The sequence below is a fragment of the Chiloscyllium plagiosum genome, unplaced genomic scaffold (assembly GCF_037043375.1).
Source record: "Chiloscyllium plagiosum isolate Xiang-an unplaced genomic scaffold, Cpla_swu_hap1 HiC_scaffold_39, whole genome shotgun sequence".
Lineage (NCBI taxonomy): Eukaryota > Metazoa > Chordata > Chondrichthyes > Orectolobiformes > Hemiscylliidae > Chiloscyllium > Chiloscyllium plagiosum.
Window position 1 is genome coordinate 1042115 of NW_028270177.1, and position 24565 is coordinate 1066679.

Below are 24565 nucleotides of genomic sequence, written 5' to 3' on the forward strand. Positions count from 1 at the left end.
GCTGCAGAAGCACCTGCCTACTCCCCTTACTAACAATTCCCATACCACTATTGTTGTTCTATGTTTCCCTCTTCTCCTCTCCACTCCATTCTATTGACAAGAAACGGAGCAGAATTAGCCACATAAATACTGCAGCTACACAAGTGGGTCAGAGGCTAGGAATCTTTCAGCATATTTGAAACATATTAACGTATTTACATATTGGGATGTCTTAACATGATGAAAGGAACAGATTTTTTTTCCTTTTTCTATAGATGGCAAACATTTAGTGTCCATATTTAACCCAAATGACTGGGTCGCCACCCTCAAAATCAGATTATAAAAAGATTAAGTTCAGGTTTTGACAATGCTACACAAATAAACATCATGGCCATCCTATTAATGATTGGTTTCACCTTATGCTTTCAATGTCTTGGCTGCAACTTCAACACGGTGGGCGGCACGGTGGCACAGTGGTTAGCACTGCTGCCTCAAAGCGCCAGAGACCTGGGTTCAATTCCCACCTCAGGCGACTCTCTATGTGGAGTTTGCACATTCTCCCAGTGTCTGTGTGGGTTTCCTCCAGGTGCTCCAGTTTCCTCCCACAATCCAAAAATGTGCAGGTTAGGTGAATTGACCATGCTAAATTGCCCATAGTGTTAGGTGAAGGGGTAAATGTAGGAGAATGAGTCTGGGTGGGTTGCGCTTCGGCGGGTCGGTGTGGACTTGGTGGGCCGAAGGGCCTGTTTCCACACTAAGTAATCTAATCTAAAAAAAACCTGGTGGGTGTTGGAAATGCTGCCACAACTTGGGCAGCCATTTTCACAACATACCTTCAAAATATAGAATCATACAACTGAGACTGTGACATCAAGATACTACAATGACTTAGGCACACCTACTTGTAAAAGGCGCACAATATTATTTAAATACAATGACACACAAATGGTGATTCCCCTTTTCAAAGAGGCTTACAAGCAAGTAATGCTGCATATATGTTATCCATACTGAGGTGTAATGAGAAAACATTGATGGATTTTTTTTCCTCAATCCACTGTTGTTCTTTAGTAACAGTCACACAATATTCTTACATTGAACATTTCAGGATTTTGATTGAATAAGGTTATGACACACTGCAAGTTAGCATCCCTGCCATATATATGTAATGATTCAGATAGTCTGCTTCCACATGTGTAATGATGTGGGCATCAATGCCCTGTTCTATCTCTGCAATCTCATCAACTCATCAAGATCTATGTAGTCATTTAATTTGAACTTCTTAGGCACTCCCAATTACTATTAGTCCACCACTGGTGTCTTTGGAATTCACAACCTAAACCACTTTGCTTCTCTTCCTTTTGGATAACCCAAGTATATTGGTAGCTAGCAGGAAGAGAGTCAGGAGAAATGGTTCATTTTCAGGTTGTGAAACTAGTGTGGATCCACATGATCATGAGTAGAACCTCAAATATTCACATACTTATCTTAATGTGTGAAAGGACAGAATGTACTTTAATCAAAAATTGCTTCTGAAACAAACAGAAAAAAGATGCAAATTATGAGGAGCACAGACAATCTATAGAGGGATTATGGATAGATTAAATGATTTGGCAAGAAATGGCAGATTCCCACTTCAATAAGTAGAATAGAATTGCAAGATAAAATGTGTTCTCTTGAGGTTTGTGGATGTTCATGTATCTTTGTAATTCCCAACCCCAGAACTGGAATAGACAATTCAGAATTATGGGGTCAGGTGGGGAAATGGAGCTGAGGTCAGGATGAGGTTAGCCATGCTGTCAACGAACATTGCAACAGAACTTACTTTTGCCTTCTGCTATTACACCTTATGTTGCAGCTGGCTGAGGTGCTTCGGGACAGGTTCCAATCACATTAACGGCGCTGTATAAATGAAAGTTATTAACTCCTTACCCAAGATGGCGGCCAGCAGTCTGAGCGCACAACCAGGTCACGTGCACACACACTCACCCTCCGCGGTCCGCTTTTCGCTCGCTCCTGAGACTGGGCCCAGAGCCTCGCCGAGCCCGGCCCAGCCTGAGGGACCCTAACGGCGGCCTCCCTGAGCCGCTTACCGAGGTAGGTGCGAAACGCGAACGCCGCATTGACTGAGTTACGGAGGAGAAGTAGGATCCAGGGCTCAGGCCCCGCGCCCTGTCTCTTTGGCCGGGCTGGGCCGGTGTGGAGTCGAGCTCGCTGCCTGAGAGAGCCCGTACTCTCGGTGGAGCGCAGGGCCAGCAGACGGTTGAAGCTTTTCCAGGTCACGCTCAGGCGGTGGCCTACCGGATGTGGAAGTTGATCTTTCTCTCGGCGCCTGAAAGGATAATAGACTTCCCCCGGAAAGGCCCCGGGCCGCCCGCCCGCTCGCCCGCCACCGGCTTCCTGTGGCTCCAAGGGAAGCGGCTGCTGTTTCTTGGTGTCCAGGAAACAGCGGCGACCCCCCGGGAGAAGCGGTCCATGTGGCTTTATGGCTGGATTGGTTGTTTGTGGCCTCCCGGAAAGTAGCATCGCCCATTGCCTCCCTCTCCATTGGGCTGGGAGTTAATGAGGAAGGGCATAGAAAGAGTCCAGTGTTTTAACAGGGCTCCCATGTCATAAAGATCTACAGCACAGAAAAAGGCCCTCCGGCCCAACTCTTCCAATCCCGTTTTGCAGCACTTAGCCTATCGCCTTAGCATCGCAATTGTACATCTACCTACATCTTAAATGTTATGAGGACTTCTACCTCTACCATCCTTACAGCCAGTGATTTCTAAATTCTAATTAAACACTGAAAGAACTGCGGATGCTGTAAACCAGAGACGAAAATAGAAAGTGCTTGGAAAACCTCAGCAGGTGTGGCAGCATTTATGAAGATAAATCAGAGTTAACGTATTGCAGATGCTGCCAGACATGCTTGACCTTTTCCAGCAATTTCTATTTTTGCCTGTTCCAAATTCTATACTGCTCTGAATTTTTTCCTGCACATCACGTCTAAACCTTCCACCTCTAATTTCAAATCTATGCCCCATAGTCCACCAAGGGGAAATATTTCTTCCTGCCTATGCCCTTCATTACATTATACATTGCAGTTGTGCTCCCTCTCAATCTCTTGTGCTCTAAAGGAAACAACCCACTCTACAATCTCACTTCATAACTGAAACTCCAGGCGAGAGTGAGGACTGCAGACGCTGGAGATCCGAGTCAAGATTAGAGTGGTGCTGGAAAAGGAATCCTGATGAAGGGCTCCTGCTGGAAACGTTGATTTTACTGCTCCTTGGATGCTGCCTGACCTGCTGTACTTTTCTCTAATCTTGACTCTAATTTCGCCTAGTTGATTTTAACCTTGCTGTGAATCTTCTTGCAAGGATGCTTCCTCTCTCTACAAAGATTTATGGGCGGCACGGTGGCACAGTGGTTAGCACTGCTGCCTCACAGCGCCAAAGACCCAAGTTCAATTCCCGCCTCAGGCGACTGACTGTGTGGAGTTTGCACATTCTCCCCGTGTCTGCGTGGGTTTCCTCCGGGTGCTCCGGTTTCCTCCCACAGTCCAAAGATGTGCTAGTTAGGTGAATTGGCCATGCTAAATTGTTCGTAGTGTTAGGTAAGGGGTAAATGTAGGGGTATGGGTGGGTTGCGCTTCGGCGGGTCGGTGTGGACTTGTTGGGCCGAAGGGCCTGTTTCCACACTGTAAAGTAATCTAATCTAATCTCAGTGAGTCTCTCTCTCACTGCAACCCCCAGGTCGTCTCCTCAAAACAAACTCCAGCCAAGGCAGCATCCTGGTAAACCTCTGCACTTAGTCCTGTGTTATCACTTTCTTTCTATAATGTAGATTGCAGAACTGCATTCAATTCTCTGATCTGTGGCCGAATCAACTTTACATATAGTCTCCGCATAATCTCCCTGCTTTTAAGTTCCATACCGCAGCTAATACGTCAGTCCTGTGTATGTTAATCTACATGTCTTGAAACCTTAAGGACTGGCGTAAGTGTGCATCAAAGTCCCTCTGATCTTCTGTGCTTCCCAGGGTCCTACTGTTCATTTGTTCCCTTATTTGTTTGTCCTGCCCAAGTGCACCACTTCACATTTATCCAGATTGAATTCCATTTGCCACTGATCAGCCCATCTGACTAGCCTATATATATCCTCCTGTTACCTGAGACTATTGTCCTCACTATTTATCATCCCAAAAATTTGGTTTATTGTAAACTTACTGATTAAACTGCAAAAAACGAGGGTGCCAACACACCTGTGTGGAACCTCACTGGCATAAACTTCATGTGAGGCAAAATACCCCTCAACCATCACCCTCTGATTTTGCCACTTAGTCAATTCTGGATCCCATTTCCAAACTTTCCTTGGATTCCCATGGGCTGTTCCCTTACTATTGATCTCCCATGTTGGACCTTATGAAAAGCCTTGCTGAAGATCAAGTACGGAAAATGTGTTGCTGGAAAAGCGCAGCAGGTCAGGCAGCATCCAAGGAACAGGAGAATCGACATTTCGGGCATAAACCCTTCTTCAGGAATGAGGAAAGTGTGTCCAGCAGGCTAAGGTAAAAGGTAGGGAGGAGGGACTTGGGGGAGGGGCGTTGGAATTGCGATAGGTGGAGGGAGGTCAAGGTGAGGGTGATAGGCCGGAGTGGGGTGGGGGCGGAGAGGTCAGGAAGAAGATTGCAGGTCAGGAAGAAGATTGCAGGTTAGGAAGGTGGTGCTGAGTTCGAGAATTGGGACTGAGACAAGGTGGGCGGAGGGGAAATGAGGAAACTGGAGAAATCTGAGTTCATCCCTTGTGGTTGGAGGGTTCCCAGGCAGAAGATGAGGCGCTCGTCCTCCAACCGTCGTGTTGCCATGGTCTGGTGATGGAGGAGTCCAAGGACCTGCATGTCCTTGGTGGAGTGGGAGGGGGAGTTGAAGTGTTGGGCTACGGGGTGGTTGGGTTGGTTAGTCCGGGTGTCCCAGAGCTGTTCTCTGAAACGTTCTGCAAGTAGGCGGCCTGTCTCCCCCAATATAGAGGAGGCCACATCGGGTGCAGCGGATGCAATAGATGTGTGGAGGTGCAGGTGAATTTGTGGCGGATATGGAAGTGTCCCTTGGGGCCTTGGAGGGAAGTAAGGCGGGAGGTGTGGGCGCAAGTTTTGCATTTCTTGCGGTTGCAGGGGAAGGTGCGAGTGTGGAGGTTGGGTTGGTGGGGGGTGTGGACCTGACGAGGGAGTCACGGAGGGAGTGGCCTTTTCGGAACGCTGATAGGGGAGGGGAGGGAAATATATCCCTGGTGGTGGGATCCGTTTGGAGGTGGTGGAAATGACAACAGATGATACGATGTATATGGAGGTTGGTGGGGTGGTAGGTGAGGACCAGTGGGGTTCTGTCCTGGTGGCGGTTGGAGGGGCGGGGCTCAAGGGCGGAGGAGCGGGAAGTGGAAGAGATGCGGTGGAGGGCATCGTCGACTACGTCTGGCGGGAAATTGCGGTCCTTGAAGAAGGAGGCCATCTGGGTTGTACGGTTTTGGAACTGGTCCTCCTGGGAGCAGATGCGGCGGAGACGAAGGAATTGGGAATATGGGATGGCGTTTTTACAGCGGGCAGGGTGGGAGGAGGTGTAGTCCAGGTAGCTGTGGGAGTCGGTCGGTTTGTAGTAGATGTCCGTGTCGATTTGGTCACCTGAGATAGAAATGGAAAGGTCGAGGAAGAGGAGGGAGGAGTCTGAGACGGTCCAGGTGAATTTGAGGTCGGGGTGGAAGGTGTTGGTAAAGTGGATGAACTGTTCAACCTCCTCGTGGGAGCACGAGGCAGTGCCGATACAGTCATCGATGTAGCGGAGGAAAAGGTGGTGCCAGTGTAGCTGCGGAAGATGGACTGTTCCACATATCCTACGAAGAGGCAGGCATAGCTGGGGCCCTTGCGGGTGCCCATGGCTACTCCTTTGGTTTGGAGGAAGTGGGAGGATTGGAAAGAGTTGTTCAGGGTGAGGACCAGTTCAGTCAGTCGAAGGAGGGTGTCGGTGAAAGGGTACTGGTTGGTATGGCGGGAAAGGAAGAAGCGGAGGGCTTTGAGTCCTTCGTGATGGGGGATGGAGGTGTACAGGGACTGGATGTCCATGGTGAAGATAAGGCGTTGGGGACCGGGGAAGCGAAAATCATGGTGGAGGTGGAGGGCGTGGGTGGTGTCCTGAACGTAGGTGGGGAGTTCTTGGACTAAGGGGGACAGGACCGTGTCGAGGTATGCAGAGATGAGTTCGGCAAGAGCAGGCTGAGACAATGGGTCGGCCGGGGCAGTCAGGTTTGTGGATTTTGGGCAGGAGGTAGAAACGGGCGGTGCGGGGTTGTGGGACTATGAGGTTGGAGGCGATGGATGGGAGATCCCCTGAGGTGATGAGGTTCAGGATGGCCTGGGAGATGATGGTTTGGTGGTGGGAGGTGGGGTCATGGTCAAGGGGGCAGTAGGAGGAGGTGTCCGTGAGCTGGCATTTAGCCTCAGCGGTGTAAAGGTCGGTGCGCCAAACTACTATCGCGCCTCCCTTGTCTGCTGGTTTGATAGTGAGGTTGGGGTTGGAACGGAGGGAGTGGAGGGCTGCACGTTCCGAGGGTGAGAGGTTGGAGTGGGTGAGAGGGGTGGAGAGGTTGAGGCGGTTAATGTCGCGGCGGCAGTTGGCTATGAAGAGATCGAGGGGCGGGTAAGAGGCCAGCACGGGGTGTCCAGGTGGATGGGCTATGTTGAAGGCAGGAGAAGGGGTCGTCAGAGGGTGGGCGAGAGTCTTGGTTGAAGAAGTAGGTGCGGAGGCGAAGGCGGCAGAAGAATTGTTCGATGTCTCGCCGCATGTTGAACTCGTTAATCCGAGAGCGTAGGGGAATGAAGGTGAGGCCTCTGCTGAGGACTGATCTTTCATCCTCAGAGAGGGGTAGTTCTGGAGGGAAGATCAAGTAGGCTAGATCAAAATCACTGCCGTCATCTACATTCCTGGTCTTTGAAAAATTCTCTCAAATTAGACATGACCCTCCAACCCCTTGACAAAACCATGCCGGATTGTCTTGATTAACCCCAAATATTGATTGATCTTGCTCCTCCGAATTGCTTCCAATAGTTTTCCCACTACTGAGTTTAGACTGACTGGCCTATAGTTTCTTTGTTTAATCCTTGCTCTCTTGAATAATAGTACCACATTTGATTTGATTGTTGTCACATATATTGAGATACACTGAAAAATGTTGTTTTGTGTGCTAATCAGACAAATCTAACTTTACATCAGTCCATCAGAGTAATAGAACAGAATGCAGAATATAGTGTTACAGCTACAGAAAAAGATCAACTCTAATCAATGAGATGTTCTTCATAAGTGTGATAATAGTGGGGAAGAAGCTGTCCTTAAACTTGTTAGTGTTTTCAAACATTTGCATCTTCTAGAACATAGAACATAGAACATAGAAGAATACAGCGCAGTACAGGCCCTTGGGCCCTCGATGTTGCGCCGATCCAAGCCCACCTAAACTACACTAACCCACTATCCTCCATATACCTATCCAATGCCCTCTTAAATGCCCATAAAGAGGGAGAGTCCACCACTGTTACTGGCAGGGCATTCCATGAACTAACGACTCGCTGAGTGAAGAACCTACCCCTAACATCAGTCCTATATCTACCCCCCCTTAATTTAAAGCTATGCCCCCTTGTAATACCCGACTCAATACGCGGGAAAAGGTTCATACTGTCGACCCTATCTAACCCCCTAATCATCTTGTACACATCATCTTCTGCCCAATGTAACAGAGTATAACTGCAGTGGGAGACACTTTTGATGATATTGGCTACTTTCCTAAGGCAGCAGGAAGTATGGACTGAGTCAATGGGAGGAAGGCTGGTTTTGGTGATTGACTCACCTGCTTTCACAACATTGTAGTTTCGTGCAGTCTTGGGCAGAGTGGTTGCTGTACTAAGATGTGATACATCTGGATAGATGATAGATGCACCATTGATCTTGAATGAGTACTTTTCTTCAGTATTTACAAATGAGAGGGACCGTATTGTTGAAGAGGAGAGTATGAAACGGACTGGTAAGCTAGCGGAGATACTTGTTAGGAAGGAAGATGTGTTGGGCATTTTGAAAAACTTGAAGATAGACAGGATATATCCTAGGATTATGTGGGAAGCAAAAGAGGAAATTGCAGAGCCATTGGCAATGATCTTTTCGTCTTCACTGTCTACGGGGGTGGTACCAGGGGACTGGAGAGTGGCGAATGTTGTGCCCCGTTCAAAAAAGGGAATAGAGATAACCCTGGGAATTACAGGCCAGTTAGTCTTACATCGGTGGTAGGCAAAGTAATGGAAAGGGTACTGAGGGATAGGATTTATGAGTATCTGGAAAGACACTGCTTGATTAGGGACAGCCAGCATGGATTTGTGAAGGGTAGGTCTTGCCTTACAAGTCTTATTGAATTCTTTGAGGAGGTGACCAAGCATGTGGATGAGGGTAGAGCAGTGGATGTAGTGTGCATGGATTTTAGTAAGGCATTTGATAAGGTTCCCCATGGTAGGCTTATGTGGAAAGTCAAGAGGCATGGGATAGAGGGAAATTTGGCCAGTTGGATAAAGAACTGGCTAACCGGTCAAAATTAGAGAGTAGTGGTAGATGGTAAATATTCAGCCTGGAGCCCAGTTACAAGTGGAGTGCCGCAGGGATCAGTTCTGGGTCCTCTGCTGTTCGTAATTTTTATTAATGACTTGGAAGAGGGAGTCGAAGGGTGGGTCAGTAAATTTGCAGATGATACGAAGATTGGTGGAGTTGTGGATAGTGAGGAGGGCTGGTGTCGGCTGCAAAGGGACTCAGATATCATGCAGAGCTGGGCTGAGGAGTGGCAGATGGAGTTCAACCCTATCAAGTGTGAGGTTGTCCATTTTGGAAGGACAAATAAGAATGCGGAATAACGGTAGGGTTCTTAATAAGGTGGAGGAGCAGGGGATCTTGGGGTCTATGTTCATAGATCTTTGAAAGTTGCCACTCAGGTGGATAGAGCTTGTAAGAAGGCCAATGGTGTATTAGCGTTCATTAGCAGAGGGATTGAATTCAAGAGTCGTGAGGTGATGTCGCAGCTGTACAGGACCTTGGTCAGGCCACATTTGGAGTACTGTGTGCAGTTCTGGTCGCCTCACTTTAGGAAAGATGTGGAAGCTTTGGAGAGGGTGCAGAGGAGATTTACAGGATGTTGCCTGGAATGGAGAATAGGTCATACGAGGATAGGTTGAGAGTGCTAGGCCTTTTCTCATTGGAACGGCGAAGGATGAGGGGTAACTTGATAGAGGTTTATAAGATGATCAGAGGAATAGATAGAGTAGACAATCAGAGACTTTTTCCCCGGGTACAACAGAGTGTTACAAGGGGACATAAATTTAAGGTGAAGGGTGGAAGGTATAGGGGAGATGTCAGGGGTGGGTTCTTTACCCAGAGAGTGGTGGGGGCATGGAATGCGCTGCCTGTGGGAGTGGCAGAGTCTGAATCTTTGGTTACCTTTAAGCGGCAATTGGATAGGTACATGGATGGGTGCTTAAGCTAGGACAAATGTTCGGCACAAAATCGTGGGCCGAAGGGCCTGTTCTGTGCTGTATTGTTCTAATGTTCTAGAGAGCAGCTTATTAAAAATTGATGAGTCATATAGCCATGTCAAACTTCCATAGCCTTCTGAGGAAATAAATGTGTTGGTGTACCTTCTTGACTCTAGCATCGATGTGGATGAAACAGGATAGATTGGTGATATTTGCTCCGATAACTTGAAGCTCTCGACCACCTCCATCTTCGCACCATTGATACAGACACGGGCAAGTCCTCCACTCTGCTTCCTGAAGTTGATAGCCAGCTTTTTCTTTTTTGCTGACATTGAGGGAGAGATTGTTATCTTTATCACTGTTGTCACTAAGCTCTCTTAACTGGATTCTCTCATCATTTTTTGAGATCCGACCCATTAGGGCGGTGTCATCAGCAAATCTGTAAATGGAGTTAGAGCTGAATTCAGCCATGTAATCATGAGTCTATAAAGAGTAGAGTGAGGGGCTGAGTCTGCTGGAGCAGGGGCACTGTGGAGGACGTGCTGTTCCCTATCCTTAGTGATTGCAGTCTGCAGGTCAGGAAGTTGAGGATCCAGTTGTAGAGGGGGGAGCAGAATCCTAGGTCTGAGTTTGGAGATGAGTTTTGTTGGAATTATGATGTTAAAGGCAGAGCTAAAGTCAATAAATAGTCTGTTATGGACCAGGCCAGGCCCCCTCAAAATATTTTAAGATGGTAGCCTAGACTGTAACATTTTCTTATTTTAAAGGTAGTGGATATCCCAGATGTGATGCAGCTGGTCAAAACACTGAGCTTTAAGCAAAATAGAACTTATTTAAATACTGCAGTTGAAACACAAACAAAATAAAATAGAATTTAGAACAACTTAACTGTTGGAAAACTTAACTGACTTGTTAGGACAACTTAACTAAGGAATTGTTCCAATCCTGTAATATCCCATAAACCTACCCCTTGGCAAAAAGGTGAATTCAAATGCAGGTTCTTACAGGCAAGAGGGAACAACTTCCACCAAGATTTCAGGGAGAAAAGTCAGTCAAGAATCATCTGCTCAAGCTTGGAACCTTTCTCTGGACACCAGCATCTTGCGACTGTTACAGCTAAAACAAACTAGAAAAAACCTGAACTGGGAGAACTGGCTGCTCTGCCATTGTTAAACTAGGCACTTCGTCACCTCTGCCGATCTCTCTTGATTTAAAAAAAACCAAAGACAAAATAACCTTGTTAAGATAATAGCGTTGTCACATGTCTGACATAGGTCTCATTGTTATCCAAATGTTCCAAGGATGAGTATAGGGCCAGGGAAGTGACCTGATAAAGGAGCAGTGCTCCAAAAGCTTATACTTCCAGCTAAACCTGTTGGATTATAACCTGATGTTCTGTGATTTTTAACTTTTGACTTTTCTTTGGCACTGGAATGATAGTGGTCTGTTTTGGCTTTTCTTAAGTGCTCCTGCTATTTCCTTCCTTGCCTCACTCAAAAACCTGGGATACATTTCATCTAGCCCTGGGGAGTTATCTATTTTTAAGCCTGCCAGACCACTTAGAACCTCGTCTCTGTCTATGCTAATTTCTTTAAATGCATCACTGATCTTCTCTCTGATTTCTATACTCTCATTGTCCTCCTCACTAGTGAATGCTGACCTACATTCTCTGGTACCTCATCTTCTATTACAGTGGTTCTTAATGGGCCCTACTCTTTCCCTCATATCCTTTCACCTTTAATATACTTGTAAAATAACTTGGGATTTTAAAAAAAAATTTACCTTTCAGTATTCCTAATCGTTTCAACTTTTCTCTTGTACATTGTCTACTCCTCCAAAAACTTCTGTTTTGTGCTCTTGGTATCTGCCATAATCCTCCCTTTCTCTCTCGATCAAATATTGTATATCCATTGATTTTCAGTGTTTACAGGATTTGCTGGTCCAACCTTTTTTTCTTTATAGGAACATATTGGCCCTGTACTATCTATATATAATAAAATAATTGAATTTTAAACTTCATAATGAGCCCATTCAATCCATCAGGTTTGTATCAGCTTTTGAAAGAGCTAGGCAAAAGTGAGGACTACAGATGCTGGAAACCAGAATCTCGATCAGAGTGGTGCTGGAAAAGCACAGCAGGTCAGGCAGCATCCGAGGAGCAGGAAAATCAACGTTTCGGGCAGAAGCCCTTCATCAGAATAGAGGCAGGAAACCTCCAGAGTGGAGAGATAAATGAGGGGGAATTTATTTAGAAAGGAGCTATCTGATGAGTCCCATTCTTCGGCCCTATCTCCGTAGCCCACTAAATTCATCATTTTCAAATCTTCAAAACAACTTCAGTTATCCAATAATCAATTATCTGAATTTCGGATTATCTGAACAAGATCTCAAGGTTCTGTAGAAACGTTACATCAAAGGGGTGTTAGTGACACTGGTGCGATGATCACGTGTTTTGTTTACAATGATTAAAAATGAATTTGGACTATCCTGAAGAACATGTGAAAATGCTGACAAAAACAAAAACACCAGCACCTCAAGCAACAGCGACTGGATGTTTTTTACATAAGGGTTAGTTACACAGCCCTTGGCAAAAGTAAGTACTTTATTTCCATCACTTTACCAGGCCATTCATGAAAATTTGACAGAGAAAGGGCAGTGCTTCTATCTTTCTATCATCATGTGGAGTTCAGCAGAAACTGACTAATACTCTTGTGATTTTAGAAGCTGTTTGAAACCTTGTTTAATGCTGGGATTTTGTGTTTATGTAATGGGGAGGTATTAGTCCTTCTTAGTTTAACCAGACTTGTGCAATTTGCTCCTCGCAGCCTGGAATGTTGCTCTAGTATTATTTCCTGCTGCTAAAATACCAAGATACTTCTGAACAAAACATTTAAAAATCTTCAATTTGCAGAATGCAAAGATTAGTTCATTTAAGTAGCAGACTCATCAAAATTATAGATTTTAGGAAACTCTGATAGAACACAGCGTTAGATCCACAAATCTCTTCTGGAAATATGTGGAGTGCTTGAGGAATATTTGGGGGTTTGGCCCCTTCCTCAATGAGTTTTATTCAGTGTTTTTGTAAAATATTATGAATTTTTAAGCACTTTCTAGTGTTTGTACACATTTTGTAGATTGAATGAAATAAAAACTGTAAACATGCTTTTTTTTTAAATGTATTATGTCAGTATGGCTTCCTTTGTTTACAATCTGATCAGTTATCCGAACAAAATACTCCTTGCCCATCTCGTTCGGATAATCAAGGTTGTTCTGAAAATCCATCTTTGTTTGAAACCTCCTGTTGAAGGCACCCTCCCCACACTCTCCTCAGCAGTGCATTCCAAGTTATAGAGATGTATAGCATGGAAACAGACCCTTTGGTCCAACCCGTCCAGGCCAACCAGATGTCCCAACCCAATGTAGTCCCACCTGTCAGAACTCCTAGCATCTTGCTGACAATCTTGAAATAGTGACTCCCCCCATTACTGACATACAAACTAGTAGAAATAGAATATCCTTTACAATTTTGAACACCTTAAGTTCACCTCGATCTTCTCAGATCCAAGGAAAACAAACACAAATTCTTTAATCTCTCATTCCTGGTCGTTCTAGTAAATCTCCTTTGCACTCTCCAGGGCTTTAAATAAGCCTATCTTTCCTTAAATAAGACGCCCAGAACTGGACACCATGCTCCAAATGTGGTCTGACCAATGATTTCTAGAGTGTAGCATTACTTTATACCTCTATAAACCCAATGATCCTATAAGCTGCCTTAACTGTTTCAACTTATCTGGCTGCCTTCAGCAAATTGAACCAAGTGTATAATTTCTCTGTTTCTTCTACCAAAATGCATTACCTCTCATTTCTCTGCTTTGAAATTCATTTGCCAGGTGTCTGCCCATTTGCCAAACTGTCGATGTCCCTCTAAAGTCGCTCAGCATCATCCTCAGAATTCGCTACTCTCCGTCACTTAGCATCATCTGCAAATTTAGAGATGTTGCCATCTACACCCATCTCCAAACCATTTATGTAAATCAGAAAAGGCAAGTACCGATCCCAACTTGTCTCCAATTCCTATCAGAAAGATGTTGTGAAATTGTAAATCTTTTCTGAACCCTTTCAAGGATGTTGCCAGGGTTGGAGGATTTGAGCTATAGGGAGAGGGTGAACAGGCTGGGGCTGTTTTCCCTGGAGCGTCGGAGGCTAAGGGGTGACCTTATCGAGGTTTACAAAATTGAGGGGCATGGATAGGATAAATAGACAAAGTCTTTTCCCTGGTGTCGGGGAGTCCAGAACTAGACGGCATAGGTTTAGGGTGAGAGGGGAAAGATATAAAAGAGACTTAAGGGCCAACTTTTTCACGTGTATGGATTGAGCTGCCAGAGGATGTGGTGGAGGCTGGTACAATTGCAACATTTAAGAGGCATTTGGATGGGTATATGAATAGGGAGGGTTTGGAGGGATATGGGCCAGGTGCTGGCAGGTGGGACTAGATTGGGTTGGGATATCTGGTCGGCATGGACGGGTTGGATCGAAGGGTCTGTTTTCATGCTGTACATCTCTGACTCTATACCTACTAACTGTTTGCTATCTTTTAGCCAACCTCTAATCCATGCTGCAAAGGACTGGCTTCTAATTTGCTAACCAACCTTCCTGGACTATCTCTTGCCTCTTTCTTAAATAATGGTTTCACATTTGCAATCCTTCAGTCAGCCAGGACTAATCCTATATCCAGAGGCCTGGAAAATTTCTTTCAACGGCTTTACGATTTGGTCCCTTACCTCTTTCAGCAATCTAGGATTCATCCCGTTCGGGCCTGGTGAACTTCTTTACCTGGAGTGCTGCCAGCTTCTTTTAGCAGTTCTTTATTTATCAGATATCTGCTCAGTTGCTCAACACCCACATTTGCTACTGGGCAATGTCACATAGAACATCGAACATTACAGCTCAGTACAGGCCTTTTGGCCCTCAATGTTGCGCCAACCTGTGAAAGCCTATCTAACCTGCACTATTCCATTATTTTCCATATGTTTATCGAAGGACCATTTAAATCTTCTAATCTGGTAAGGACAGAAACAAAGTATTCATTTAGTACCTTTGCCACACTCTTTACTTCAGTGAACAGTTTACCCTGCTTGTTCCTTAAGGGCCCCAACGTATCATTAGCTGATCTTTTACATTGATATATCGGAAGAACGTTTTACTATTTTTAGCATAACCTGCCATCCTTTCTTCTTGCTTCCTCTTAGCCTTCCTTATTCCAGTCTTAGCCTCCATCCTGCATTTGAGATACTCTTCCTGATTTCTGTTGCGATTATTATTTTGGTATGCATCATATGCCTCCTTTATCTTCCTCATCAATATCCTTAGTTATCCTGCTACTCAAGGTTTGAATACCCCATATTTATTTTTCATCAATTTGCACTTAGCATGCACCCTATTCATCTCTCTTTTGAAAGTCTCCCTTTTTTATACTACTGTTTTATCGGCCAAAATGCTTCCAATCAATCTGACCCCTTAAAGCCTGTCCTTTTTCAGTCTGGAATCCTTAATCTTTGATTTTTTTTTAAAGAAAATTATTTTCCAACCTAATATCAAACCTTAGAATAATATGATCGCCATTTCTCAAATACTCCCCCACAATGACATTCTCCACTGGGCCTGCCTCATTTTTTAGGACTAGATCCACTACAGCTCCTTCCCTGATAGGACTGAAAATGTATGTTCCAGAAAGTTTTCCACATATTGCAGGAATTTGTCTCCTTCTCTACCCCATGCTCCATGTTTTCCCCCAGTCTACCCTCAGGTAATTGAATCATCAACTATCACAGCCTTCCTTGTCCTACAAGTTTTCATAATATACCTACTTTCTTCTACTTTGCTGTATTTGCAGGTCTGTATTCCATTTCCTTCTTGAATGCATCCCACTGCTGAGACAAATTCACCTGAAATATGACATCGGTAGGAAGGTAGGTGGGGATTGAAGGCAGAAATTCAGGGAGCTACAGTGAAACCTTAGAGCTAGAACAAACAGAGTTGTTATCTCTGGCTTGTTCAAGATTAGAGTGGTGCTGGAAAAGCACAGCAGTCAGGCAGCATCCAAGGAGCAGGAAAATCAACGTTTTGGGCAGGAGCCCTTCATCAAGAATGAGACTGGAAGCCTCGGTGGTGGAGAGATAAATGAGAGGGGGTGGAGCTGCGGAGAAGGTAGTTGAGAGTGCAATAGGTGGCTGGAGGAAGGGGTAAAGGCGATAGGTTGGAAAGGAGGGTGGAGCGGATAGGTGGGAAGGAAGATTGACAGGTGAGACAGGTCATGAGGATGGTGCTGAGCTAGAAGTTTGGAACTGGGGTAAGGTTGGGTGGGGGGGGGGGGGGGAGAGAGTGGAAATGAGGAAACTGGTGAAGTCCATATTGATGTCCTGGGGTTGAAGGGTTCCGAGGCAGAAGATGAGGCATTCTTCCTTCAGGCGTCGGGTGGTGAGGGAGTGGTGGTGGAGGAGGTCCAGGGCCTGCATGTGCTTGGAAGAGTGGGAGGGGGAGTTGAAATGTTTGGCCATGGGGCAGTGGGGTTGATTGGTGCGGGTGTCTCGGAGATGTGTGTCGGATGCTGCCTGACCTGCTGTGCTTTTCCAGCACTACTCTAATCTCCAGTTTCTGCAGTCCTCACTTTCGCCATCTCTGGTTTGTTCCCCATGCCACATGCTAGTGAAGTGAGGAACAGGGGAGAGTGTGGAGCTGAACACATGGCTGCAGGGATGGTGGAGGAGGGAGGGATTCTTGGAGAATTGGAGCTCTTTCTGCGGAAGGTGGGACCTCTACAGAGAGGAGGGGTATCAATATCCTGGGGTGGGGGGGAAAATTGCTTATGCTCTTCGGAGAGGTTTAAACTAATGCAGCAGAGGGATAGTAGCCTGAATTGTAGTACCTGTGTACAGGAGGTTGAGGGTAGTGAGGTCAGGGATAGGTTTACAAGGTCGCGAGAGAGCACCTGCAATCGGGATGTTTGTTTGAAATGTGTGTACTTCATCGCCAGGAGAATCTGGAATAAGTTGGGTGAACTTGCAGCATGGGTTGGTACATGAGACTTCAATGTTATGGCCATTTCAGAGACATGGGTAGAGTATGGACAAGAATGGTTGTTACAGATTCCGAGATTTAGATGTCTCAGCAAGAACAGAGAAGATGATAAGAGGTGGGGTGTGGCATTGTTAATCAAGGGTATTATTACAGCGGCTGAGAACGTTTGAGGACTCATCCACTGAGGTAAAAGTGAGGACTGCAGATGCTGGAGATCAGAGCTGAAAATGTGTTGCTGGAAAAGCGCAGCAGGTCAGGCAGCATCCAAGGAGCAGGAGAATTGACTTTTCGGGCATGAGCCCTTCTTCAGGAATGAGGAAAGTGTGCCCAGCAGGATAAGATAAAAGGTAGGGGGGAGGGGCTTTGGAAACGCGATAGGTGGAAGGAGGTTAAGGTGAGGGTGATAGGCCGGAGTGGGGGTGGGGGCGGAGAGGTCAGGAAGAAGATTGCAGGTTAGGAAGGTGGTGCTGAGTTCGAGGGTTGGGACTGAGACAAGGTGGGGGGAGGGGAAATGAGGAAACTGGAGAAATCTGAGTTCATCCCTTGTGGTTAGAGGGTTCCTAGGCGGAAGATGAGGCGCTCTTCCTCCAACCGTCGTGTTGCCATGGTCTGGTGATGGAGGAGTCCAAGACCTGCATGTCCTTGGTGGAGTGGGACGGGGAGTTGAAGTGTTGAGCCACGGGATGGTTGGGTTGGTTGGTCCGGGTGTCCCAGGGGTGTTCTCTGAAACGTTCTGCAAGTAGGGGGCCTGTCTCCCCAATATAGAGGAGGCCACATCGGGTGCAGCGGATGCAGTAACCACATCGGGTCATTTGCTGCATCCGCTGCACCCGACGTGGCCTCCTTTATATTGGGGAGACAGGCCGCCTACTTGCAGAACGTTTCAGAGAACACCTCTGGGACACCCGGACCAACCAACCCAACCACCCCGTGGCTCAACATTTCAACTCCCCGTCCCACTCCACCAAGGACATGCAGGTCCTTGGACTCCTCCATGACCAGACCATAGCAACACGACGGCTGGAGGAAGAGCGCCTCATCTTCCGCCAGGAACCCTCCAACCACAAGGGATGAACTCAGATTTCTCCAGTTTCCTCATTTCCCCTCCCCCCACCTTGTCTCAGTCCCAATTCTCGAACTCAGCACCACCTTCCTAACCTGCAATCTTCTTCCTGCCCTCTCCGCCCCCACCCTCACTCCGGCCTATCACCCTCACCTTTAATCTCCTTCCACCTATCGCATTTCCAAAGCCCCTCCCCCAAGTCCCTCCTCCCTATCTTCGCCTGCTTGGCACACTTTCCTCATTCCTGAAGAAGGGCACATGCCCGAAACGTCGATTCTCCTGCTCCTTGGATGCTGCCTGACCTGCTGCGCTTTTCCAGCAACACATTTTCAGCTCATCCACTGAGGTAGTTTGGGCTGAGGTTAGAAACCGGAAAGGAGAAGTCGCCCTGTTGGGATTTTTCTTTTGGCCTCTAAATTGTTCGAGGGATGTAGAGAAAAGGATAGCAAAGATGAGTCTCGAGTAACAGGGTAGTTGTTATGGGGTTCTTTAACTTCCCAATATTGACTAGGAATACTATAGTTCAGGTAGTTCTGATTGGTCAGTTTTTGTTCAATGTGTGCAGGCGGGTTTTCTAACACCGTATGTAGACAGGCCAACAAGGGGAGATGCCATTATTGGATTTGGTACTGGAGAATGAACCTGCCCAGATGGAGATAGGTGAGTACTTTGGTGATAGTGACCATAATTTGGTAACGCTTACAATAGCAATGGGCAGGTATAGGTATATACCGCAGGGAAAGAGGTAGATCTGAGGGAACGGCAATTATGGGACGATTCGGCCAGATTTAGGATGCATAGGATGTGGAAGGAAACTGCAGGGGATGGACACTCTCTTGAAATGTGGAGCTTATTCAAGGAACAGCTTCTGTGGGTCCTTAGTAAGTATATACCTATCAGGCAGGGAGGTAGTTGTCGTGAAAGGGAGCCATGGTTTACTGAAGAAGTTGAAGCTCTTGTCAAGAGGAAGAAGAACACTTACGTGAGGATGAGGCACGATGGTTCAGTTAGGGGGTTATAGAGTTATAAGTTAGCCAGAAATGATCTAAAGAGAGGGCTAAGAAGAGCCAGGAGGAGAGGTGAGAAGTTGTTGAAGCATAGGATCAAGGAAAACCCTCAGGCCTTCTATGGGTATATCAGGAACAAAAGAATGACTAGAGTAAGATTAGGGCCAATCAAAGACAGTAGTGGGAGATTGTGTGTGGAATCTGAGGACATAGGGTTTAATGAATACTTTTTGTCAGTATTCACATTGGAAAAGGGTAATGTTAGTGAGAATATGGAGATACAGGCTACTAGATGAGATGGGCTTGCAGTTGATAAAGAGGAGGTTTTAGCAATTTTGGAAGATCTCAAAATAGATAAGACCATTGGGCCAGATAGGATTTATCCTCAGATTCTCTGGGAAGCCAAGGGGGACATTGCAGAGCCTTTGGCTTTGATCTTTACGTCAGCATTGTCGACAGGAGTAGTGCCAGAAGGATAGCAAATGTTGTTCCCTTGTTTAAGAAGGGGAGTCAGGACAACCCTGGTAATTATAGGCCAGTTAGTCTTACTCCGGTTGTGGGTAAGGTGTTGGAAAAGGTTATAAGAGATGGGATTTATAATCATCTGGAAAGGATTAATTTGATTGAGGATGGTCACATGGTTTTGTGAAGGGTAGTTCGTGCCTCACTAACCTTTATTGAGTTCTTTGAGAAGGTGACCAAACAGGTGGATGAAGGTGAAGTAGTTGATGTGGTTTATATGGACTTCAGTAACGTGTTTGATAAGGTTCCACACAGTAGACTATTGCACAAAATACAGAGGTTCGGGGTTGAAGGTGATTGAGCGATTTTGGATCAGAAATTGGCTAGCTGAAAAAAGACAGAGGGTGGTGGTTGATGGGAAATGATCTGGATGTGGGTGTAGAAGGATGAGTTTGTAAATTTGCTGATAGCACAAAGTTAGGCAGAGTTGTGGATAGTGCCGCAGGATATTGTGGGTTACAGAGGGACATAGATAAGATGTAGAGCTGGGCTGAGAAGTGGCTAATGCAGAAGAGTGTAAAGTAGTTCGCTTTGGAAGAAGTAACGGGAATATGGAGTACTGGGCTAATGGCAAAATTCTTGGCAGTGTAAAATAACAGATATCTGTGTCCAGGTGCATAAATCCCTGAAAGTTGCCACCCAGGTTGGTAGGGTTATTAAGAAGGCATATGGTGTTTGGTGTTTATTGGTAGGGGGATTGAGTTTTGGAGCCACAAGGTCATGCTTCAGCTTTACAAGACACTGGTAAGGCAGCACCTGGAGTATTGCGTACAGTTTTGGTCACTGGATTATAGGAAGGATGTGGAAGCTTTGGAAAGGGTTCAGAGGAGATTTACTAGGATATTGCCTGTTATGGAAGGAAAGGCTGAGGGAACTGAGACTGTTTTCATTGGAGAGAAGGAGGTTGAGAGTTGTCTTAATCGAGACATATAAGATAATCGGAGGTTACATAGAGTGGACAGTTGGAGCCTTTTTTCCTCTGATGGTGAAGGCTAACATGAGGGAACATAGCTTTAAATTGAGGGGTGATAGAGTTAGGACAGATATCAGGGATAGTTTCTTTACTCAGACTAGTAGTGGCATGGAATGGTCTACCTGGAACAGTAGTAGACTCGCTGACATTAAGGGCATTTAAATGGGCATTGGACATACCATATGGACAGTAATTGAACAGTGTAGGTTAGATAGGCATCAGATTATTTTCACAGGCCGGCGCAACATCGAGAGCTGAAGGGCCTGTACTGTGCTGTAATGTTCCACGAAATTATCTGCTGTCTGTCCACTCTTGTCAATCATATTTGTTCTTAGTAAAATCAGACTTTCTCCAGTTGAGAGCTTTGATTCCAGGCCTAACCTTGTCCTTTTCTATAACAATCCTGATTCCAACAGAGTTATGATTGCCCACAGAATGGTCCCCCCACTGGTACATCATCCAGTTGCCCAGCTCCGTTGCCAAAAATTAAACTCAGGACTAACCTTTCTCTCTTGTGTGACCTTCTGCATGCTGACTTAAAAAGCTGTTCTCTATGTATTTTACAAACTCCATTTCCTCTAAACCTTTCACACTATGACTACCCCATATAATGTTGGGGATGTTGAAATCCTACACTTTCCTTACCCTTTAACTGTTACACTTCCCTGAAATTTGCCTACATATGCTTTCAATACTGCAAATGAGACAAATGTAATCTATCCTGTCTCCTAATTACTGTTTTGTCACCTTGAGAAAGTAAAATGTTTTAGTGGCATGTTTTATTGATATGCATGAGATTGCCATCCAGAGTCATTGTCTATGAAAGGTGGCAACATTCAGATACCACCCTAATTGAATCTGAAATAGAGATTTAATGAACATAGCGTTTTACACATAATTGTTTAGACATGGCATATGGAAATAAACCAAATGGTTGCAAAATTAAATGTTCCTTTTTACTACTTTTTGTGCAAACCCATGTTTTTCCCAAGCAGTAGAGTACTGATTAGTGACTAGCTCATGTGAGCTAAATAATGTTCGAATATTGTTCATGCGTATTGCTGGAATTGCATTGTGTTTTCTGCCTAGATGTCTCTAGTGGATTTGGGGAAGAAACTATTAGAAGCTGCACGAGCAGGACAAGATGATGAGGTTCGCATCTTAATGTCCAATGGTGCTCCATTCACAACCGACTGGGTAGGTACAGTATCTGCACTTATATTTCATGTGTTTTGAATACAGTCATTCAGCATGGAAAAAGACCGTTTGGTGAAATTAGTTCCATGCTGATTGTGTTCCCGAACTAAACCAGTCCCACCTGCCTGCATTTGACCCATATCCCCCTGAACCTTGCCCAATTATGTACCTCATCAAATGTCTTTTAAATGTTGTACCTGCATCGACCACTTCCTCTGGCAATTCATTCCACATACAAACCACTTTGTATTAAAAAAACTTGCTACTGATAAACTTTTTAAAACTTTTTCTCCTCTCAACTTAAAAATATGCCCTCTGATTTTGAACTCCCTCACCCTAGTAAAAGATGTTTTGTTATTCACTTTATCTATGTCCTTCATGATTTTATAAACCCTTCGAGCTCCTACACTCCAGTTGAAAAGGTCCTAGCCTATCCAGCCTATTTTTGTTTTGATAATTCAGACCCTCTGTTCCAAGCACCATCCCAGTAAATCTTTTTCTGAACCTTCTCCAATTTAATAATATCCTTCCTCAGGGCAACTGGAACTGTACATAGGACTCCAAAAGTGGCCTCACCAAAGTCCTCAACTCAGCGTGACATTCCAACTCCTATATTCAGTGGTTTGAGCCCACTCAAACACCTTCTTAACAACCCTGTTTACCAATGACACAGAGTTCAAAGAACTATGTACAAGAACCTTAAGGTCTGTCTATTTGACAACATTAACCAGTGCCCTACCATTAATTGTATAAGTCCTGCCCTTGGTCATTTTACCAAAATACAATACCTCACATTTTTCTCAAGTTAAACTTCATGTTCCACTTGGTCTAGTTGATCAAAATCCCTTTGGAATCTTAGATAACCTTCTTACTGTCGACTATGCCACCAATTTTGGTGTCATCAGCAAACTTACTAACCATGCCTCCTAAATTTTCATCTAAATTATTTATATAAATGACAAACAATAGTGGAGCCAGCAACAATCCCTGCCGAATGCTGCTGGTCACGCCTCCAATCTGAAAAACCACCCTCCACCACCCAGATCTGACAGAGATTCACCTGCATGTTATCTAATCTCCTCTATATCATTTGTTGCTCCTGATGTGGTCTCCTGTATATCAGGTAGTTCAAATGCAGACTCTGGGACCGGATTGTGGAGCATCTGCACTCTGCACGCACTAACCAACCTGACCTTCTGATCGCCATCCATTTTAATTCCCCTTCCCACTTGCCCAGCAACATGTCTATCCTTGGCTTCCTCCACTGTCAGAATGAGACCAAATGGAAACTGAAAGAACAACATCTAATATTTCACTGGGAAGATTACAGCCCAATTGCCTCAACATCAACTTCACCACCTTCAAAGTCCCCTTTTCCCCCAGCTTTATCGCATGTCTAGCCCCACCCTCCTCACTCACCTCCCTGACTTGTTCTAACCTTCTCATCTTCTGTCTCACCTATCTTCTCCAGCCTTCTCGCTGACCAATCACAATAATCCCCTACCTGATTCCACCTATCACCATCCCACCACCCCCCTATTTATTTCTGGGCTCCCCTCCTCTTCCCCAGCTGTGATGAAGGATTTTGGCCTAATTCGTTGATTATCCTGCTTCTCTGATGCTGTCTAACCTGCTGTGCTCTTCCAGCTTCACATCTATTGACTCTGACTTCCAGCATCTGCAGTCCTTACAGTCACCTGCTCTACCACCTCCTTCTGACTCCTCCTGTCAAGCCAATTTTGTATCCAATTAGCCAGCTTTCTCTGAATCCAATGTGATCTAACTAATGTTCTACCATGCGGAACCTTGTCAAAGGCTTTACTAAAGTCCATGTCACAAAATCTACTGCTCTACCCTCTTCAATCTTTTTGGTTACATTCTTAAAAAAACTCAATCAATTGTGAGTCACAATTTCCCATGCATAAAGCCGTGCTGACAATCCCTAACCAGTCCTTGCCTCTCCAAATGCATATAAATCCTGTTTCTCAGAATTCCCTCCAACAACTTGCCCACTACTGATGTAGACTCACAGGTCTATAATTCCCAGACTTCTCCTGTGTATGTTCGAGGATAGACTGGGACAAATCCATCCTAGGACAAGCCAAACAGAGACATGCGTGGGAATTCCTAGAAACATGGCATTCCAACAGGAACTCTACCAACAAATACATTGACTTGGATCCCATTTACCACCCCCTGAGAAAAAGAACAGGAAATAACATCACTATAGGAAATGACATCAGCAACCCAAGGAAACCCAAATGTATACATAGAAAGCCGGAAACACCAGCAGTGCTTCATCCGGAGGCTCACTGAAGATGTTAACTGGTATGGTGACAAAACGTCTGGAAACAAACCTTCCAGCTCAGCGAGCAAACCAAAATCCTGAAATTCGTGCAGTTTAATTATTCAGTTATCCCATTCTCTGACTTGCTCTTACCTGCCTTTTCTTCTCATTAGCTTTCTGTCTTTAACTTCGGAACCATCTTCACCAGTTTTTCTATTCTCACTTCTACTTAGGATTTCCCAGTCTTGTACAGCTGAAACATAACCTCGTGGCTCTGAAATGCAATCCCCCTACAATTAAACGCCAAATACCATATGCCTTCTTAACAACCCTATCAACCTGGGTGGCAACTTTCAGGGATTTATGCACCTGGACACTGAGATCTCTATGTTCATCTATACTGCCAAGAACTTTTCCATTAGCCCCGTACTCTGCATTCCTGTTACTTCATCCGAAGTGAACTACTTTACACTTTTCCGTATTAAACTCCATTTGCTACTTCTCAGCCCAGCTCTACATCTTATCTATGTCCCTCTGTAACCCACAATATCCTTCAGCACTACATACAACTCTACCTACCTTCGTGTCATCCGCAAATTTACAAACTCATCCTTCTACACCCACATCCGGATAATTTATAAAAATGACAAACAGCAGTGGCCCCAAAAGAGATCCTTGGGGCACACCACTGGTAACTGAGCTCCAGGATGAACATTTCTCATCAACCACCACCCCCTGTCTTCTTTCAGCTAGCCAATTTCTGATCCAAACTGCTAAATCACCTTCAACCCCGAAACTCCATATTTTGTGCAATAGTCTACTGTGTGGAACCTTATCAAACGCGTTACTGAAGTCCATATAAACCACATCAACCACTTCACCTTCATCCACCTGTTTGGTCACCTTCTCGAAGAACTCAATAAAGGTTA

General features: G+C 45.3%; 2 protein-coding genes across 14 annotated transcripts in view; one reads left to right on the top strand and one right to left on the bottom strand.

Annotated features, from left to right (window-relative positions):
- usp8 (ubiquitin specific peptidase 8) overlaps positions 1-2228 on the bottom strand; it is a 65506-nt gene extending 63278 nt beyond the window's left edge. The window contains exon 1 of one of the 3 annotated variants that reach the window (XM_087981384.1): positions 1966-2228. The gene's annotated coding sequence lies outside the window, so the exon portion shown is untranslated. Of the gene's footprint in view, positions 1-1908 lie in introns of all 3 variants that reach the window. The other 2 variants (XM_043674581.2, XM_087981386.1) reach the window with 2 other exon arrangements.
- The window catches only part of gabpb1 (GA binding protein transcription factor subunit beta 1), a 100110-nt gene continuing 77498 nt past the window's right edge, over positions 1954-24565 (top strand). For 6 of the 11 annotated variants that reach the window (XR_015753820.1, XM_087981387.1, XM_087981389.1 and 3 more), the window contains exons 1-4: positions 2373-4530; positions 13401-13553; positions 15404-15479; positions 21242-21349. Coding sequence is in view for 10 of the 11 variants with exons in the window: in XM_087981387.1 (XP_087837513.1) it covers positions 4373-4530; positions 13401-13553; positions 15404-15479; positions 21242-21349 (495 nt within the window). In the remaining variant the exon portion in view is untranslated. Of the gene's footprint in view, positions 2074-2372; positions 4531-9420; positions 9784-9807; positions 12104-13400; positions 13554-15403; positions 15480-21241; positions 21350-24565 lie in introns of those variants that run through there. The other 5 variants (XM_087981394.1, XM_087981393.1, XM_087981395.1 and 2 more) reach the window with 5 other exon arrangements.